This window comes from Prionailurus viverrinus, chromosome D1 (assembly GCF_022837055.1).
Source record: "Prionailurus viverrinus isolate Anna chromosome D1, UM_Priviv_1.0, whole genome shotgun sequence".
In the NCBI taxonomy this organism is placed as follows: domain Eukaryota; kingdom Metazoa; phylum Chordata; class Mammalia; order Carnivora; family Felidae; genus Prionailurus; species Prionailurus viverrinus.
The window spans coordinates 99,880,019-99,901,248 of NC_062570.1; the positions used below are offsets into that span (position 1 = coordinate 99,880,019).

Here is a 21,230-nt window from a genome sequence, read left to right on the forward strand (position 1 = left end):
GTGGGAAGGAGTTACAAGGATTTGAAGGGGAGGCCCGCAAGGGGTCGGGTGAATAGGGTTCAGTTTAATCAAATTCCCATCTCCTCGCCCTCCCAGCGCCTGACCAAACCCTGCCTTCTGCCCTCCGACTCCCACCCCCCCGTCTGCAGTAGTCAGTGCCTTCCCATCCCACCAGCCCGAGACGACAGCGTCGCAGACAAGACAGAGCGCAGGACCCCGGGCAGACAGGCGCCGACGCAGGCCCACTTTATTGGCAGAGTCAGCCACACTGGGCGGGCCGTCATGCTCGCGCCGGCGGGGCTTTCAGGCCACGGCCCGGCTCGGCATACACGCCCCGGGCCGCCCCTGGGCTCCTCTCCCGGTCGGGGTTCAGAGCTCCGGCGGCCCGAGGCCCGGCGGGCCGGCGGGGGCGAGGTCGGGGTACACCAGGAAGCCGGAGAAGGTGATGTACTTGCCGTGGTTGCTGTAGGCGCCGTAGCCGTCGTGGTCGTGGCTGAGCAGCCAGACGGCGTCGCCGCGCCGCAGCGCCAGCATCACGCTCTGGCTCTGCATCTCGCGGCGCCGCGACGCGCCGTCGTCGTAAATCATGGCCTGCACCTCGTCGCGATTCTTCATCAGCTTCACGGACAGCGTCTTGCGCGGCAGCTTGCCCAACGTGAAGGAGAAGAAGTAGGCGCCCGGCAGGCGGCAGCGGAACACGCCGGCCGCCGCGTCGAAGTCGCCGCCGATGTTGACGAGCTCCGTGTCGAACGCGAGGGGCCGGTGCCGCGGCCCCGGGCCGGCGTCCGAGCCCACCAGGCTGCGCGTGCGCGCCGCCGAGAAGGCAGAGCGCGGCTCGGGGGGCGCGGGCGGCCCGCGCGCAGGCGCGTCGGCGTCGGCGTACACCAGGTAGCCGCTGAAGGTGGCGCCGGGGGCTCCGAGAGCGTACTGCGGGGCGCCGTGCAGCCGCAGCCACACCGTGTCGCCGTAGTCGAGCTGCAGCATGGCGCTCTGGCTGGCGGCGCGCCGCGCTCCTGGCCGCCGCTGCTCGTCGAAGGCCAGCGCCTGCACCTCGTCGCGGTTGCGCACCAGCATCACCGACAGGCTCTTGTGCGGGGCCTTGCCAGCCGTGAAGGAGAAGAAGTAGGCGCCGGGCACGCGGCAGCGGAACTGGCCTGTGGCCGCGTCGAAGTCGCCGCCTATGTTCACGTACACCTTGTCGAAGGTCACCGCCATCTCCGATGTGCCCTCCAGGGGGGTGGTGCGTGCCGCCGAGAAGGCAGAGCGCAGCTCCGTCGAGCCCGGGGCCGGCCCCAGGGCCCAGCAAGCGGCAGGGCCCAGCACGCCCAGCAGGAGTAGCAGCATGGTGCCTGGGAAGGGGGGGCGGGCAAAAGGGGGAGGAGGGTGGGCGGTTGTGCGGGGGGCGCCTCCAAATGCCCAGAGTTTGGAGACTGGGAGACGAGTTATCTTCATAGCCCTGCCCTTGACCCACAACCTAGGACTCGGTTTCCTACAGACTTGGACTAGATCAGCGGTTCTCAAACTTCGGCCGGCCTCAGGGTCCGGTAAAGAGCTTGTTAGAACACACATTGTTGGGCCCCCACCCCCAAATTTCCATTCACTAGGTTTCGGATGAGGCTTGAGAATTTGCATTTCTAACAAGTTCCTGGCAAGGCAGATGCCACTGGTCCAGGGACCACACTTTGGGAATAACCATTAGATTAGGCCAGTGAGTCTCCTTTATTATTATTTTTTTTGTAAGCACTGAACTGAACCCCTTTCTCAAGTGAAAGCTCACACACCTGTACCACAGGTCCAAGCAGAAATGCTTTAAGAGGCCTATAGTCCTGTCAGCTGGGTTTACCCCCTCCCCACCTTAGCAACACAGTGGATGGTCAGGGGGTCTCTGAGTTTCCTTCAGCCTGGTTTGCTGCATTTTCTGTGGCTATACTATGGACCTCGGCCTGCCCCTCACTCAGGCACTAGCTCTCTGTACTGATGTCCTCCCTGGTGGCCACTGTTTCAACCCCCATCTGGGCAGGACAGGACATAGCTGCTCATTGACCCCTTTCCTGGCCTCTGACCCACTCAAGGGTCAGCTCCCACTCTGGACTCCCCAGGGGCCCTTCTTGCAGTAAAGAGGCCAGAACAGTTGGGCTTTGACATAGGTCCCTCCCCCCAAGAAAGCGGAGGAAGAGACAGTGACTCTTCCTCTGGGCTTGAGGGCTGGTCACTGAGGGGAAGGGGAGAACGAGGGGCTGCTGTGAATAGAGCAACAGTTCCAGCAAGGCTTTGGCAAGACTGTGAGCTCAGGAGCTTTGTTTCTCAGCAGCCGTGGAGTGAAGGACTGGACTCCGTTCCTGGCTCTACTGCTTAAATGCTGTGAAACCTAAGGCAAGTGCCTTAATTTCACTGGGATTGGCCTTCTTTATGTAAATGGAGAGGAGACCTGCCTCACAATCTTACTGAGAATGCTCTGAGATAGCAGGTGTGAACATAGTTTGTGAAGGGCATTGTTGCCCAGGTGTGCAGATGCTTCTGTTCTCGGCCTTGAAAAAAGTACTCTGATCAAGTTCTGGACATAAGGAATTAGGGACTCAGTAACTCCACTCTCTGGGAGCTTGTGAAGGCAATACTTAACTCCACCATGCTTCTTAGTAGGGCATAGGCTCTGGGGCTTGAATACCCAAAAGCCCTGAAGTGGAGACAAAGCAGGAAAGAAAGTGAGCTGGCAACAGCCTAGGATTTGGGCTTCCATGGGAGGTGCCCTGGGAGTGTGTGTAGTTTGGTGTCTCTTAGAGACCCTGGGGCTTGCTGAGAAGGGTTGCCAGGTGCAGTTGCACCCTACACAACGCCATTCACCTTAGGGTACGTGGGCACTGGAATCTAGCCCACATTCTATTGCCCAGTGGTGCGGAGCTGCTGCACCTGGGGAAGGAAAAGTGTGCCTCTTTCTAATTTTCATAATAAAGACCCCAAGTCCCTAACCTAGCTGAACATTCCAGAGTACATGCCTTTCTTACAAAGGCAGCCCATGGGCTAGCCAATACCCTTGATGAAGGCAGGGAAGAGGGAGGGGACCCGTCTACGGTGGTGAAGATTGCACCTCATGAGTATTCCCTTTTACAAAGTTCTTTGGACACATCTGGTCTCACAGCAACCCTGCAAGGCAGGGGGCCCTCTCCCATTTTATAGATGAGAAAGTCAAGGCCCAAACAAGGGGAAGCATTTTGGCCCAAGGTTACCATGCCCACTGAGGCAACCTTGAGCCAAGGTCTTTCGGTTCCAAATTCAGTATACTTTTCCCTCCACCATCTTTTCCTCCTAGACATATATATTTCCAGCCAACCTGTCCTTAGCCTCAGTTCCCCTTTTTGCAAAAAGAGGAGGAGAGGTAAGTGAAATGAATCTTGGGATCCAGGGCAAAGGAGAAAGAAAGCAAAAAGCAAATAAAACCAACGAGACAAGCAGAAACTCTAGCGTTTTGCCTTCTGGGACTATGGGAACATCACTACTCTTCCTGACCCTGCTCCTCCCCTAGCGGGTCCTACCCCAGGAGCACCTGCCCACCCTGCCTTCAACAATCTCCCTGCAGAGTCTGGTGCACCCCACGAGGGTCAGAGGGTGTTCTTGTGTGTGTACAGTACCCAGCGTCTGCCCATTTCTCACCCACCACTGCCCACTTCCCAGGTTCCCTAGGTCCCCATCCCTCTTTAAAACCCCTTCCCTGCGCAGGTCAGAGGTGGGAGGGTGTCAGGTGGGCCTCAGAGCTCCAGGAAAGGAAATGGCTGATCCTGGCTCTGCCCAGGTGAGGCTCAAAATAATCATCTTCAAAGAGAAAAAACTGGGACACATAGAGCTGGGGCAGACCCAGAGCCCCGGAACCGTGCCGCGATGTCAAGCTAAGGGGATCTCAGAGCCCCGCTCCCCGCCAAACCCCACTCCCCAATGACCCCCTCCCTCAAGCCCCGCCAGAACCTCCTCCCACCTTGAAAGCCCCCCATGCTCCCCAAAAGATAAGTCCCCCTTTTACAGAAGCAATTAATCCTTTCTCCTGAAAAAATAAATCTCTCAGGAAGGGGTACCCCAGACCTCCCCCCATCCCATCCTTCCTTCATCCATCCCTTCGGAGTGAAAGCCCTTGAGCCTCTTTCATGAAAAGGCTCCCAGGTCCTCCTTTCAACAAAAAAAGACCCGACTCCCCCGCGCCTTCGCCCACCCCCGCTTCCATACGGGAGAAACCTCGGCTCCCCGCCCGGGAGCTGCCCTCACCTGGCTGGGGGCGGCGTTCGGGTCGGGTTCGCTCCGAGCCCGCGATCCGGCTCCGGGCTCCGGGCGGGCGCCGGGGCTGCGCACTGACCGCCCGCGCTGCGGCGGGGCCGGGCCTGGCGGGGGCGGCGGCGGCGGCGGCGGCGGTGGCGGCGGCGGCGGCGGCGGCTGCGGGGCGCTGGGACCCCGGGACCCCAGAACCCCGGGGCGGGCGCGGGGCAGCGAGGCGCTAGGGAAAGAGGACGGCTGAAGAGCGAACCGAGCAGACCGCCGGGAGGAGTGGCAGGGGAGCGGCGGGAAGGGGGAGAGGGGAGCAGAAGGGAGAGGGAGGGGCGCGCCGAGGAAGGGGGGCCGCGCAGGGCCTAGGGGCACGGCACGGAGGAGGCCCCTGCGCAAGCTGCACAGAGTCCTGGGCTCTTCCTCATCCGTGACCTCCCTAGAGCTTCACCCTCTGGCTCCACAGAACACGCATCATCAACCCAAGTTAGCAGATGGGGAAACTGAGGCCTGAGGCAGAGGCCAAACTGGGGGTGGCCCAGGGCACTCTTCAGGCGAGCCTCCTCCCTGGTTTGAGGAGAGGGGACTGCAGCAGGACACCGACTAGACAAGCCCCTGGGCTGCAAGGACAGTAGAAGGTGAGATTTGGGCTGGGACAGATGTCCAGACTGAGTGACACTGGAGGAGGGGGTCTGAGGAAAAGCAGGATAAAATGGGTCAATGTCACCAGTAAAGAAAGAGCTTAAAGTGACCTCGTTTTTCTTCCTTACCTCCGAATCTCAAAATTCCCATTGCTGCTTAGGAAGAAAGGAGGAAGACCAAGCCCCCAGACACCAAAGGGTCAGCCTGGACCCCCTGGGAAGGGGATGCAAAGGAAGGGATCCTTGGGGCAGAACTGGGTTTTGGCTGAGCGGGCTGCTTCCAGGGCGCCTGCAAGAAGGGAGAAGGTTGGGGCGCCTGGGTGGCTCAGCCGGTTGAGCGTCCGACTTCAGCTCAGGTCATGATCTCGAGGTCCGTGAGTTCGAGCCCCGCATCGGGCTCTGTGCTGACAGCTCAGAGCCTGGAGCCCATTTCAGATTCTGTGTCGCCCTCTCTCTCTGACCCTCCCCCGTTCATGCTCTGTCTCTCTCTGTCTCAAAAATAAATAAACGTTAAAAAAAAAATTAAAAAAAAAAAAAAAGAAGGGAGAAGGTTGAGAAAGGCACTGGGAGGGCTCAAAAGGGCCTGTCCGCAGAGGGCCAGCCTGCCTAGCTGGGGCCAGCGTCGCAGAATCTAGTGGGACATCAGGGCTGGGAGCAGGTGTCTTCCCGCACCTCAGCACTTATCAGAGGCCCCCAAAGTCCTCTGCTCTGGGCTTTGATCCCTGCAGCCCTCTTGGACCCCCTCATTGGGGCTGCTGATCTCCACAACAGCTGTGGAGCTGTCCCCCACCCGGCACTCAGTAGGTGTTGACTGAGTGGATGGCTTTAGAAGAGGCCGCATTCTCAGCTGCCAGGAGCGGATGCCCTCCACCTGCACCTGGTTGACACAGAAGGCCTGTGCTCTAGTCCCTGCTCTGCCACAGACCCTGTGTGTGGACCCAGAGAAGCCTAGTGCCCTGTGAAGCCCTCTGTCCTCTGGACCTTTCCTTCTGGAACTCTCAAAACTTGTGTGACCCCAGTTAGTCTGATGCAGGTTAGTCCTCACGAAGGCATTGATAATGATAATGGGCTTATTAAGTTTTCGTCAGGGTGTTAGGTGAATGATGAATGAATACGTGCCTCGATGGAAAGAAATGAATGAAGACATTTTGGACTGAGCCCTGGGGGTATTTGGGGCCTGGGGTAAAGCACCTGTCTAGTCCCCATTAGATCATGACTGTCCCCTTCACCAGTTTGAAAAGCTTGGGTCACAGGCCTATGGGAGGGCATGAGGCAGGGTGAGTTAACATCCCCCAGGGAACCCTAAACCAAGCAGGGTCCAGGGGATAAATACTCCAGGTTTCAATCCCTCAGTAGGACAATTCCCAATTGCCAGACATGTTTCAGTCTCAGAGAGACTCTAGCATGAAATTGAAGTTGCCCATGTGAAAAACCTACTCATCTCTGTATGCTTTATTTCCTTTCCTCCCTTCCTTGTCTCACTGCCCCACTCCTTCACCCTGCTTCTTGGAATCACCTTTTGAACTACTTGCACCCAAATCTTTGTCTCAAGGTGTGTTTTGGGGGGAACCCAAACTAAGACAATGAACAATAACTGGGTCTTAAACTGTGGTAAGTGCTTTTTCACATCCATTACTTTAATTTTCTTAACATCTCCTGAAGTACATACCATTTACAAATGAGGAATGAAGAGGTTATACGTGGGGGCAGGATTCAAATCCAGGCCTGTTTAGCTCTAAGACCAGGTCCTTAACTACTATGTTCAGCAGCCTCCCTAATTCTCTGATCCTCTTTGGGTCTTACATTTTCATCTGTAAAACAAGGGATGGGCTCTTGAGTTTGAAGGGAGACAAGGTACTCAGTTTCTTCTGAAGCTAGGCATGGTCGAGGAGGTGTAATCAGAAGCTGTTGGGAGAGAAAGTGCTTGAAAGGGATGGACTCAGCTCAGAGGCCCTTTATTTTGCCCTCCCTTTTCTCTTCCCCCTTTTTGGAATGTATACACGAAGGCTGGAGCCCCAGTTGCCATCTTGGGCCAGGAGACACAATGAAGTGTTCTAAGGTGCAGTCTTAGGTAGGTACTCAGGAAGAAGCGGAGATGAAAAACACCTAGAGACCCTACTCTCTAGGAGCTAATCATTTAGTGGGAGCGGCTGGATGTGGATTGAAAGAATCATAGTGGGTGGAAAGAGATCAGCTCCAAGAGGGAGCTACAAAGTGCTACAAGAGCTCAGGGAGGGAGAAATTCCACTGGAGGATTAAGGAAGATGTCCCGGAGGAGGCTCTCTCTCTTCCTCTTTCTTTTCTTTTTTCTTTTCTTTCTTTCCTCTCTCTCTCTCCCTCTTTTTAAAAATTTTAAGTAAGCTCTACACCCAAAATGGAGCTTGAACTCAGAACCCTGAGATCAAGAGTCACATGCTTCACCAACTGAGCCAGCCAGGTGCCCTATAAAGAAGGCGATTTCTTTTTCTTTCTTCTTTCTTTCTTTCTTTCTTTCTTCTTTCTTTCTTTTGTATTTGAGAGAGAGAGAGCACAAGCAGGGGAGGGGCAGAGAGAGAGGAAGAGAGAGAGAATCCCAAGCTGTCAGTGAGGAGCCCGATGCAGGGCTCAAAGGAACTCACGAACCATGAGATCATGACCTGAGTGGAAATCAAGGCTGCTGAGCCACCTAGGCGCCCTGAGAAGGCGATTTCTAGATAATGGCAAGGATTTGACAGTGAGATGGAAGAGTGAGGGGTGGAATCCAATCAAAGGTAAGAATAGGAACAAAGGTGTGGAGGTGACATAGACAGGGCTTGGGGAGGAGACCTCGCATGGCTCAGCTCAGGAGGGAAGGGGTTGTGAGTGGAAGCTATGGCAGGTGAGCTGTGTGGGCTTAAATGCCGAGCTAGGAGCTCGGGCTATCCTGCAGCAGAGGGGACAGTACTCAGAGCCGTAAAGATTACTCTGGCTGAAAGACAGTAGACCGAACCAGGGAGACCTGCAAGAAAACACTCCAAGTGTGCAGATGAATCTAAACTATACGGGGCTAGTCAGAAAGGAAAAGCAAGGGAGGACACGGATGGGAGAGAGAGTGAGACTCAGCGACAGAGAGAGAGAGCACCCGCACCAGCTCACAATTTAATTAGCTTCCTGGTTTGCCGGTGGATTACAGGGGAATTAGCAGAGCTCAGAGTCTAGGGACCTTGCTGGGAGTTGAGGGGAAGTTAATGAGAAAGACAACAACACACCCCAGGGAGAAATGATAGAGGAGGAATTGTTAGCCCCGCAGAGAAGCCGGCGGGAGAAACAGATGTCAGGGCGCAGAGTCTCCGCCCTGTTCAGAGATTTCAACCCACTAGGGGGATAGAACTTAGCGCTCCTGGGTAGGGCTTCCGGCTCCAAAGCCCAGGGTTCCAGGAGTTCCTGAATGCCTGGGAAATGAGCCCAGCCGGGGAGAGCTGGGACTGGCTGTGAGGATCAGGTTCCCAACTCTGCCTTGGCCTTTTCCCAGAGGGGGAACTGAACCCCCAGCCTCCTTTTGCAGATAGACAGGTTGAGGCCCTGGATGGGGAGGTGACCCGCTCCTGGCCGGATGTGACAATGGCATTTCCCAAAGACAGCTGTGACAGTATCTCCCACCCCCCATGCTCTTTTCATACTGTGACCTTCCCACTCCCAAGAGGAGGACTTGAGTTGGTCATAAAGGGTGGTGCTGCCTCTGCCTGGTGGTGAGGCTCTATCTTGAAACTATCATGATGTGAGAAAGCCCAGGCTCCATGGAAAGGCCACATGTAGATGTGGTGGCCAACAGCCCCCGTCAGGACCACCTCCCAGATTTGCAAGGTCCAGTGCAAAATAAAAATGCTGGGCCTCTTGTTCAAAAATTGAGAATTTATTTTTTTGGGGGGGGCGGTATCTGGGTGGCTAAGTCGGTTGAGCATCTAACTTCGGCTCAGGTCACATCTCACAGTTCGTGAGTTCAAGCCCTGGGTTGGGCTCTGCGCTGACAGCTCAGAGCCTGGAGCCGGCTTCAGATTCTGTGTCTCCCTCGCTCTCTGCCCCTCCCCCATGCTCGCTCTCTCTCTCTCTCTCTCTCTCTCAAAAAATGAATAAACATTAAAAAAAATATTTTTTTAAGCTTATTTACTTAGAGAGCGAGCGAGCATGGAGGAGGGGCAGAGAGCGAGGGAAAGAGGGTGGGGGGGGGGTGGGCGGAGAGAATCCCAAGCAGGCTCCTCACTGTCAGTGTGGAGCCCGACTTGGGGCTTTAACTCAGGAACTGTGAGATCATGACCTGAGCCGAAATCAAGAGTGAGACACTTAATTGACTGAGCCACCCAGGTGCCCCCCCCCAAATTAAGAATTTAAATGGTGACAATAGAGCATTCAACCAGGCATTGAGCCCTTGGAAGGCTGCATCCCAAGAAGCTGGCCCTGACCCTAGCGGGGGTTCCAGCATCGCCTGCTCACGGTCTGAGGGAGCCTTCAAGACGACTCTGTGCCCAGCCACCCTGCCTGCAACTATGTGCCAGGCTGACAGGGGGTAGAAAGGATTGTTTGGAGCTGTAACTTTTGGGTTACTGTAGCAGCAGATAGTTAGAACACTGGGGGCTGAAACTGGGATGAAGACGTGGGACAGTTCTCCCCGAACCCAGGCTCATTCTCTGAGCTGCTGGCACGAGTTCTCTTTGGTCCATGTTGATAGAGAAAACCGGAGGTACAAATAACTCCCGACCATTGGAGACCCAAATCCCGTACGTTTGGCCATGGAGTGCTGTATGTTGACATTGTGACACATCCTTGGGAGTGAATGTCAGCTTTTCAATCGGAAAAGGCTGGGACAAGACCCACTCTTCCATGAGCTAAAACAGTGGTGGCAGTGGCCTTGGCAGGAGACAACAGTTAGGTCTCCATGACTTGCAGGAGCCTCAGGGAGTGACAGGTGCTGGGAAGGAGAGGAGGCAGAGAAGGAAAGGAAAGGTATGTCCTGCCAAGGTGGGGAAGGGAGAGTATCCCTGTGGCCCCATGGCATGTAGATCCCTGTTTCTGACAATAGTGTCCTTTGAGGACAGGCATTGCATTCTGATTCTGACTGGGGGGTGTGAGCGCGTGTGTGTGCGTGTTTCGTGGCGGCAGCGGTGCGGGTGGGGTTTGAATCACTTTGCTTGTGTCTTCCAGTGCAGTGGCAGCCAGTGGGCGGTCAGGAGGGTTTGGGTGATTGCCGGGGAGAGCTGGGGACATGAACATTGCCCACAGCCCAGCTGAGTGACAGTTGGAGGAGGAGGGAAGGGGCAGGGAGAGACATGAGTGACACAGAGCAATTTATCATTGCCACCTGTTTTTTAAAGAGTAGCCAGAGTAAAACAACACCGATAAAGTGCAGTGGGAGCACTAGGAAAACAAACTAATTCCAAGTGGAGGGATTCAGCAAGAGATAATGAATGAAGTGGCACCGAAAGAAGTCATGAAGTCTGCACTAGACCTTGACGGGTCACAAGAGATGGGAAAAGCATCCTGGAGAAAGGACAGGGAGCAGGGGAATCCCCCAGGAGGCGATACAGTTATGGTAAAGAGCAGTGACTGGTATTGGACGGCTTGGGTTTGAATCCCAGCTCCGTCACTAATGGTGTGACCTCAAGTTCTCCCACTTGTGAGATTTGGACAAGAAAAGTATCTGTACCTCATTGTCTTGTCGATGGCATTGAAGGACATACTCAATGTAAAGTACATATGAGTATTACATACTCAGTGTAAATACATTCAGCACAGAGCCCGGCCTGTTGTAAGCGCTCAGTATGTGCTATCACTATTGCCTGGTGTGTTTGAAAAATGAAGAATAATCTTGGTGTGGCTTGTAGTACGGACTCCAGGGATGTTGCCAGGAGGCAGGTCCAGAAAAATGGGTTTTGAGTTTGATCATGAAGGATTTTAAGTGCCAGGCTAAGCTGTCTAGACTTTATTCTGGTAGCCAGTGGATCTCAATCCTGTCTGACCTCATTTCTTTTATTGCAAGTATTTTGTAATGCCTCCTTTCCTACGTTGAAATGAAATTCATAGAGAATGAAGTCTATTGGCACATAATTTCAAAAAAATCAAGATAACGCTCCAAGTGTGATATAAAGGAGAAAAAACAATTTTAATAAAATGTTTTTCAATACGCAAATACTTTCACATTGCCACACTAGAATAAATACCAAATAGATGGACGTTCATACTTCTGGCATAGAATCTTCCGTAGAATCACCACGAATGCAACAACTACAAACACAGGCGGATACAAAGGTGCGCTGTCCAGAGCCCCCAGTACCATCGTTATGTCTAAAACAGTGAATGATTCTTGGCGAAACTTCAGACAAAACAAATTACAACCCTTCCTCAATTTACAGGGAAGTTATATTCCTGGAAAATCCAGTGTACATTAAAGTTATGCAAAAAGCTTGTTTTGTATGTAAAAACAGTGTGTGTGTGTGTGTGTGTGTGTGTGTGTGTGTGTGTGTGTTGTAAGGAATGAGAGCTCATGTTTCACTTTATCAACTGTCCTAAACATGATAGGACGTCTACCATTCCTGGCTACTGCTCACTAGATGCCAGGAGTGTCCCTCAATCATTGTGACAACCAAAAATGCCCTTCTACATTTCCTAACCACCCTCACCTCCTGCTTTGGGCAATATGGGATTGGGAAGGGGCATGCTCTCTCCTCTTGGATTTATGTAACCTTTTGTGAGAAGACGATGCTTAGAGCTACTGCCACCATCTCACAACCATGTGGGGGAAAGTGTGGGACAAAAGCTAATAAACTGGGGATGACAGAATGGACAGAGATGTCAAGTATCATGGTACTTGATGATTATCACCGAGCCACTGACTTAACACATTCTGGATTTACTCTATCTATGGACCTCTCCTTATGGGAGAGGATAAATCCACTTTTTGGTTGAGCCATTGTGAGTTGAATCCTCTGTTTCTTTCTTTTTTTTTTTTTTTAAATGTGTATTTATTTTTCAGACAGAGAGGGCACAAGTGGGGGAGGGGAAGAAAGAGACAGAGACAGAGGATTCAAAGAGGTGGGCTCTGTGCTGACAGCAGAGAGCCCGATGTGGGGCTCAAACTCATGAACTGTGAGATCGTGACCTGAGCCGAAGTGGGACACTTGACTGAGCCACCCGAGTGTGCTGAATCCTGTTTCTTGCAGTTAAAAGTATTCTAGCCTTTACAAGTTATTTCCCCCTCTCTGAGTCTTCTTCACAGTCTAGGGCCTGTGAGTCTCTGAAGGGAAAATAAGAGGGTGTGGGGACTAGAATGAAGGGGTTGGGAAGGAGTTGGAAGAGTCTACCTCTTGCACCGGTTATCTGGGAGGAGAGTGAAGGAGGAGTGGATTCAGTCTGGGCAAGATGATGAGTGGTTCCACGTCGGGCATTTAGATCACACAAGATTTTGTGGATGGAAAATTAGACTTACCTAGCACCATCAGTTCGGTAAAAATATGATTACGTAGGAAAAGATCAGATGAATAAACACCGCTCAGCGATGTTTATTTTCTCCGTATATTTTTTTCCATGTCCCAAACTTTTTACAATATTTATTGATTTCATTTGAAATGTAATTTAAAATATCAATAAACTACAATTTCTCTCAAATGTATCAAAAGATGTAGATCAGTGGAATGGAATGTAAAATCCAGTATTAGATTCAAATACATACTGGAATTAGAATATTATAGAAGTGGGATTTTAAGTTTGTTTGTTTATTTATTTTTTAATAGTCTCTACACCCAATGTGGGGCTCGAACTCACAACCCCAAGATCAAGAGTCACATGCTTTTCTGACCGAGCCAACCAGGCGCCCCTAAAAGTGGGATTTTAAGTCAGAGAAGAAAAGACACACGATCAATAAATTGTATGTGAACAATGTGTAGCCATTTGGAAAAAAGGTAAGTTGGATCCATACATCACGTCTTATACCAAAACAAGTAACAAATGGATCACATATTCAAATGTAAAAATGAAACCAAAAACGGACTGACTGAAAGAAATCAAGTGATAACTTTTTTAAATTTCAGAGTGAAGAACTTTTTTTAAAATAATTTTTAAAAAATGTTTATTTATTTTTGAGAGAGAGAGAGAGAGTACAAGCTGGGGAGGGACAGAGAGAGAGGGAGACAGAGGATCTGAAGCAGGCTCTGTGCTGACAGCACAGAGCTTGATGTGGGGCTCGAACTCACTAACAGTGAGATCACGACCTAAGCTGAAGCCGGAGGCTCAACCGACTGAGTCACCCACGTGCCCCCAGAGTGAAGAACTTTGAAGTATGACACAAAATCCAGAAGTCATAAAAAATATTAATGGATCCATTTTCCTACAGCTCAGAAGAGAAACATATTTACATGGCAAAACTGCCAGAAACAATCAAAAGACAAACTATAAGAAGGAAGACATATTTGTAACTCGTATCACAAAGAGCAAATGTCTTTAGTATATAAAGAGTTCTGAGAAAAAGACAACTCAGTGGAAAAGTGGTAAAAAATATAGTAAATAAAAAAGAAACTACAAGTAACTACTAGAATCAAAAAATCACAGTAAGATGCCACTATTTTTTCGACCCTCTCAGGTTGTCAAAGAACAGCAAGGTTTATAACACAACTATTGGTCTGGAGGTGGAAAAACACATTCATACACTGCTAGTGGGAGCTTCAACTGGAACAGTTCTGGGCAACTGGACAATACCTACACAATTTAAAAGTATACGTGCTCTTTGACTCAGTGGTTCCACTTCTCGAAAGCTGTTTCTCGGATACTTGCCCACACGTTTGCAATGACACGTTCTTCACTGTAGTATTGTTTGTAATTGCAGAGTTACTGGAAATAACATACATGTCCCGCAACAGAGGACCCACTGAATAAATTCTGATATATCTCTACACAATAGAATACTATGCGCCCTTTACAGACGAATGACGAATCATTTCATATATGGGATGTAAAACAATGTCTAAGATTTACTGTTAAGAAAAAAAAAACAAAAAAACAAAGTGGACAGTATACAGTATGCGATTACTTAGGTGGAAAAAAAAAAAAGGGATGCATTTGCATCGACTACCTCTCAGGGGATCTACTATAAACCATTAACAGGAGGCGGAGTCCTCCTGGGGAGGGAGGCATGGTTATAAGGAGGGAGAGTTACTTTTCAGTCTCATCCTTTTGCACCTAAAATAAGAAGGGGTGGGGAGCAACCACTGTCTGTTCTGGTAGCTACTCCATTCCTACTGGTTTCTGTTCCAACAGACATTGGCTGGAGGCCCTCAGCCTTTTCCACGGGCACTAGCGTCAAGTCAAAATTCCTTCACTCTGTGCTTGTGCAGCCGATTAAAAACTAAAAGAAAATCTAAATGCAGGTCTTTCCAAGACTGGAAAATGCTACGCTGCTGGCTTTGAGGATGGATGAAGAAGCCACAAGCCAAGGAACACAGCAGCCTTGAGAAGCTTGGCACGGCGGTGGCATAATACGGCCCTAGAGCCTCCAGGGGAAATGCAGCCTTGCCGACCCCTCCATCTGAACCCCGTAAGACCCATCTCCAGACCTGTGGCCTGCAGAACTAGAAGACAATACAGCTGTACTGTTTTAAGCTAAAATAAATAGATGAAAGAAACGCAAGTGTTTCCACTGCTTAATTCATCCCGTTAGTTTCAGCCCCCCCTTTTCAAGATATTTTAGAATCTTGATTCTGACATCCAAATGTTAACTTTCCCTCCCAATAGCAGTGCCATCTGCTAATATGGTGAGTGTAGCAGGCACGGAAAACTACCGAGCTGACCAAATGCACAGTCAGAAGCAGGGAACTCTAAGATTTCTCCCCAGATGTGCATCAAGCGAGTAACCAACTGGGGGGAAAGGGAGGGGACAGTGATTAACGGGCTATAAATCCCCCTGACTGGGCCATCTCTGAGATCACGGTTTCCCTAGCTGTCTCCTCAATCGGGAAACATCTGATGTCTAACTGGAAACAAGGCACACCACATACAGGGAATTTTCCTAGTGGTCATCCAAATAAATAATAGATTATTGTTGGTGTTGTCATCTACCGTATCTTGCTCTTAGCGAAGGCACCAATTCTTTTTCTAGGTGTTCTCAAGCCCACAGTTTAATATTACATTCTAGAAAAAAATCCGGGGAGAATTCACCTCAAATATACCCACCTCCAGTTTCCAGAATCTACCTTTTCCTCTTTTCTCAATGTCAGGACATCTGCAACCTTCAGGCACTGTGGCCTCCTTCTTTTTCTCCCCCGCGTTCTGACCTCCCTCGGCAAGGGTTCCAGGGTCTTATCTGCAAAGGCTTTTCAATGCTCTGGGACTTGCAGCTCATTTTAAATGGCGAGGTGCTTAGGTTTTCTCTTACTACCTTCTCTTCTATTTGGAGTTTTGATGTCCTTTAAATTATATTTTGCTTTACTCGACCCAATTTAGTAATGGGGGAGAATGAAGCAAATTCTCTCCCCAGGGGAGAATGAAGCAAATCGGGGCTGAGTGTTTTGCTTTCTGACTGCTAACCTGACACCTTCAGCCCCAGGTGGAACCCTATGTAATAAATTCTCTCTTTACTCCTCTCGCTCTGAACATAACCAAAGGCATCTTTTATTGTCTGCACCTTTTCCAAGTCTCAATTTGTCCAGGACTTCCCTTCCTTCCTTCCATCTCTTACACCCTCCCTTTTGATGTTTGATCTGTCAGAGAGCTTTCTATAGAGCCAAGTCGGTCTCCTCAGCTCACCGCCTTTTACTGCGCAAGGATGTCCGCAGAGGGCTCGTCCTAATTTTCCATTTTAGAGCCTTTTATCCCTCTCATGCCACATGCCCACTGAAGTCTCTAAACGTGGGATCGTAACTTTTCTCCAACCTTTCCAACTGATTTTCTAAGACGATTCATCCATTCATTCCATGCCCTACGCTGCCCTTCCTTCTCCAACCAACTTTCTCCTGTGGTCCCTGGGACACCAGCTGCACCAGGCAATTCATTCCCTTGGTCAGAAAAGTGAGCACGGGGGTGGGGGGCGGGCAGCTCCCTGGTAGCTTTCTCTTCCCACTGAGAGGAAAGTGTACTGATGCACGCAAGCATTTCTCAGCTGCTCAGCTAGTAGCCGTGCGGGGCCGAGGCTGCCAGAGCAGGGGCTCTCCCAGCCCGGTGCCATCCTGCCCTCTGAGCACGGCCGGGCAGTCAGGAGTGAACTCCTCCAGGGACAGGGCTCCCGAGCGCTCATCTGTCAGTCTCACTCAAAGGCTCCTTGTGACTGGTCTCCCCCAGGTTGGCAGTGAGCTGCAGTGCCAACTGCACAGGATCTGGAGTCAAACGTATCTGGGTCTAAATTCTAGCGCAGTTCCTTACTAGCAAGTTCAAAACTGAGCTCCACTTTTTCACGCCTGAACCAATGATATTATCTGGCTGACGGGGTGACTGAAATAATCTGTGTACATCCCGGTGCACAGCTTTCACATCTACCCCTGTGCTCATCTCAGGTTCATGAGTTTTCAGAGGTGCATATACGCCCTTGGTGGACTGTTCCCCTTTCTATTTCAAACTGTTTCCTTTGGTCAGGCTGTGGTGTCTTTACTTGGAGAACCTTCCTTGGATGCGCCATGCTCCTCGAGCTCAAAGGACATAGTTCCAGTGGGGGTGGACCCTGGATCCTGACCCCTGCAGGCTGGGCCTGTGACCCAGGTCTGGCCAGGAGAGTGGCGGAGTACTCCAGACAGACTGAGTGGTTTAGATTGACCTGTGTTTTGAGCCAAAGTCCTCCAGGGGATTTTTACTGGGGCTTCCCTAGAAGATGTTTGCTTGTTCTCTGGAACTACGAGCTCTAAGAAATCACATGAGCAGAGCTGTCATTTGGCTTCTTGCTGCGATGCCGAGGGAGCCTGTGTGGGAAACCAGGCAGACGGGCCGGTGGGCCGAAGGGATGAGAATGGGAATCCTGATGCCCGTGTTTCACCGCTGGATTAACCACTGGCCACTTGTGACGTGGGCCAATAAATGCCTTTTCTTAATGACGCCAGTTTGTTGGGCTTCTGAGCATGCAAGCATGACCTACGACATTGACCCTTTCACTCTTACAGAGTCTCGAGTTCCCTCTGATCAGGTCTCATGTTTGACTCCTCATTTAAGCCTGCTCCCATATATTTATGCAGACAAAATTAGCATATACATGGCACACTTAGAAATTCCTCAGACTTGCAGACCCAGGTCTGAATCCTGGCTTTGTCATTTACCAGTTTGGAGTAGGCGACATAACCCTTCTGAGCTTCACTTTCCGCAGGAAAACGGGGATTACCTGGGGATTTTTGCTTATGTGGGTGTTTTGTGGGTGTGGGCTAATACACTGGCAGGACATGTAAACAGACCACCGAAACAATCCTACTATTAGGTGGTAGGTACATTTATGTGACTTCTCAATACCTTTTACTCTGCCCACTGGTCTACAGATCCCGAATTCACTTGTGTTTCCCACACTTCTTCCCACGTCACATCTCTTAGCCACCAAGGTCTCCAGGTTTATCGAGGACAGGAACTCGCAGGCTTTGGGAAGAGATGGGAGAGGAGGAGGTGGACGGGAATTTCAAAGTTCGAACGGAGGAGAGGTGGAATCAGGCTTGTTTAAAACGTTGGCGACTGCAGAAGTTGACACCCACTCGCTACTTATAAATAACCCTGTCTCTCAGCTTGGCTCCGCCTGCACGAAGCTTCAGTGGAAGATAACAGAGAGCAGCTGCTGCTAGGCAAACATGTGCGGCGCAGGGGAGGTGGCAGGAGGAAAACTGGGACTGGCTCGTGCTCAGGGTGGAATGATCTAAGGATGCGAGGGGAAATCTTAGGCAGCCGGGTCAAAAAGGGCATTTTATCCGTCGCTGGAGGCCCGTGGAGGCAGAGAGACGCTGTGGGGTCCGCCATCCCCCCGCCCTGGGGCGCGCTGTGGAGCCTCAGCTTTATCTGGTTAGTGCCTCCTGGCCCACGCTGGCAGCAGGAAGACAAGATAGAAGGCTGCTGCCCAGCAGAGATGTACACCCGGGCGCTGGGGTTGCGGGGATGACAAAGTCAAGAGGCATTTCTGGGAATCCAGCTGGGACTTCTCAGAAGGAGGGGGAGAGGCAGAGAGGACTGGAAGTCTTCTCCAGGATTTCCAGTCTGGGAAACAGGGCGACCACGAAGGGTTGAGTCAAGTTCGAGAATGCAAGCACCACCAGGGCAGGCTTGGGGAGAGGGGCTCAGATGTATCTCGGTCTGAGGTTCCCGAAGGACGTCCATTCATTCAACCCTTACTGCGTCCCACGTCAGAGTCCATTCTGGGTGTTCATTTCGTGGCAGAAACACAGCTTAGAGGAAAGGGTAGGGCTGATAGAGACGCAATGTCCCTTGCCCTCAACTCTAGCGTCTGCTGACCCTGTGACCCTGTCCCTACCGTCTGTACTTGTAAAGCAACCCCCCCTTTTAATCTTTTAAATAACAACAGCTCCCAAAACCAAATGTACCCCATCAGACACCGCACTACATTTAACACTCCAATAAGAAAAGTAGTATTCTCATTTTAGAGACGAGGAGCCCGAGGCTTAAAACCATCAAGCGACTTGCCTAAGTCCGCACGGCCGCTAAGTGACAAGGCTGGAAATTGCTCCCAGGATCTTCACTGTCCTTAAAAAAACCACCTCAGACACCACTCCTTCGTGAAGTCCTCCCCGAGTCCCTCCGACAGGCTGTGAACATGCCCTCCCGTGGATCCCACGGGGCTTGGTTTCAGCTTCTGCTGGCACACAGGCTGCTCTGTGCAAGCCACACGGCGGGTGTGGAGATTCGGGGAGGGCCCTTGCAGCACACCAGGCTTTGCTGCTCCACACATGGTTCCGTTTAATCCTCCCAACATTCCTAGCTTTTATGCCCTTGTCATACTGCACCCCTCCCTCACTGCCCAGCAAGTGCCATGGGACGGGATTTGTCACACGCCTTCGGTTCCCCGCTGCCCCCAGCACAGGACCGACTACGTGCGGGCTGTGCACTTGGTAACTGAGCGCTGCACTTGCAGACTCTAAACGTGGGCCTCCTGGGGGAGGAAAGGCAGGAGATGGAGCTTTCCAGTAGGAGGTGAGCAGTCTGAAGAGAGGCGCGGCTCTGTTCTTTCCATTTTCACCCTCCTTATTCGTTTTCAGCCAAAGCACATTCTCTCCAGTCTTTTGACGCCAGGAGGGCAGGGCCGCAGACTGGATAGGAAGCAAGTAGGTACAATTCTCTCTTGTCCTTATCTAACCTCTGGCTCCTTCTGCTGCTCTGGAAACAAACCGCAGTACCTAATAGGTTTTCCATGAAAATGGAGCATTACTGGAAGAGTCCGTTCTGGCTGCCTTAGCAAGACAGGAGCTGGCGCTGGAGACTTTCTCACCCGTTGCCATGCTGCAGGCTTTCGGAGGGACAAGGTTCGTTCCATCATCCGCTGTCCCTCTCAGGAAGGTGGGGTGTCTTGACCAGCACCCCCGGTTCACATTTCTCTCCCTCTTTTCCTTGCTGCTCTCTAAGCTGTCTGCTCTCCCACCGCATTTAGCTGTAAGGCACTGATCTGCATCTATTTGAAAACATCCTTTTTCAGGGTTGCAGTGAGGTGGTTCCAGAACAATTGTGGTTTTAATGCAAAATCTGCCTCACTGGACCCAGCCAAGACAGTCAGGGCCTGGACCTCAGAGGAACCCACTTATGAGACCAAGGGAAAATGGGCTTTTCAAGACTCTGGCTCCTGGCCCCACAGTCCCAGCAGACTAGCAGGGCATGTTGGGAAGGCTTCACACATGCATTGCTAGGGGCCCTCCTCCAGACATCATTTTAGGCAGCAAACGTGAGGAAGCTGCTGGATATGCACAAAGGTATTTGGAAGGAAAACACTCAGTTACCTTATAAAATTAATCGCCATTACCATCAAAGATATTTTCCTGGAAAGAAGGTATTTTTTGGTTGGTGACAAAAGAATCTTTCATTCACAACTTTCCCTCTGGGGCAAAAGCCAGAATGCAAGATTCTGGATCATTCAAGTCTAAAGAGACAGGAAGAGAGATCAACAGGGGAAAAAAAAAAAATTGATGAGAAGTCACATGTGACATCTTTGGGTAAGCCTAAAGGTGATGAAAAACATGTATCTTTGTCTGTATCTAAAACACAAAAAACTCCAAAGATATAAATCACTATGGCACTTAGGGAGACAGCCTGAATGAACCCATTCAATATGCTGGGATATTCTAGAAGAATCCATCGGAGGAGTTGACACGTAAATCACTTTCCAGAGATGGTATTCTCCAAAGATAGTAGGAGGCCACATACATGGACTGACGGTACTCCTAGGAATGCTGACTGTACGGTAACTCAGCTTTCCATCTACATAAACTTTTGTAATGGTTGGGAAAGTAATGGCGATCATTTCTATTTTTGGTTGTTTCTCATATTTGTCATTCTGCAGAGGCAAGACCTTTCTACACTTCACTCTGTGGGAGGCATGTTCTTTGGTTTTCTCAGCATTTCATAGCCTTCGTGAAGCAGAAAACATAGCTTGGACTTAAAGACTCAGATCTGAATCTAACTCAGAATTACCTACGTAATTTTGAGTGAGTTACTAATTTTATATCTAAATTTTCTTTCTCATTTTATTTCTAAAGCGGGGATACTTATTCTACCAAAGATTCTGAGAATGAAAACTTACATGACAGGCCTGACAGTCACGACTTCCCAATACTCGTTCTCTCTTCTTGCTCCCTTAACCTGCCACAGGACCTCAAACTGACCAACTGCATGTACTGCTAGGTGAAAGGCTAGTTTTTCTATAAAGCCCAGCAAGGCTGATGTTTTAGTGGGCCTGCTTTAAGGGGCTGAAGAGGATTTTTCTTTTTCTTCACGTATTTTCAAATCAGAGAGAAGTAATGCCACTGCTCTGTAAGCCTTGAACTTAGAAGTAAGTAACAGATGCAGTTTCCATTTTGTCAGACTAGTCTGTACTGTAATTACAAGCCCTGGGGCAGGGGAGTTTGAAGGCAGACCTCATCTGGTTGGGAGGACTGAGAGACTGAGAGACTTCACAGAGAGATGGCACCGGGATGGAATCTCACCGTACGGGGAAAATCTCAATGAGGAGAGGGAAAGGAAGGTATTCCTAGAGTAGAAAATTAGAGGCAATGCCAAGGTTATGCTTAGGTATCAGTAAGAAGTTGGAATGGAGAGCTACGGTTAGTTTCTTTCACCCTAAGGTTGCTCTTACACTCTGCAGTTTATACAGCCACTCCAAAAGTTGCAGAAAATCCCAGATTCTTTGCTTCAATGACCATCACACCCCCTGGGGGAATATTTCCT

At 50.7% G+C, this 21,230-nt stretch overlaps 1 protein-coding gene across 3 annotated transcripts in view; it reads right to left on the bottom strand.

Moving 5' to 3' along the window:
- Positions 1–215: 215 nt before the first annotated feature.
- C1QTNF4 (C1q and TNF related 4) overlaps positions 216–21,230 on the bottom strand; it is a 28,003-nt gene continuing 6,988 nt past the window's right edge. The window contains exons 1-3 of one of the 3 annotated variants that reach the window (XM_047824150.1): positions 6,556–7,262; positions 4,252–5,175; positions 216–1,349 (exon numbers count right to left, since the gene is read on the bottom strand). In XM_047824150.1, coding sequence (XP_047680106.1) covers positions 370–1,344 — 975 coding nt within the window. In that variant the 5' untranslated portion in view covers positions 1,345–1,349; positions 4,252–5,175; positions 6,556–7,262 and the 3' untranslated portion in view covers positions 216–369. Of the gene's footprint in view, positions 1,350–4,251; positions 5,296–6,555; positions 7,263–21,230 lie in introns of those variants that run through there. The other 2 variants (XM_047824149.1, XM_047824148.1) reach the window with 2 other exon arrangements.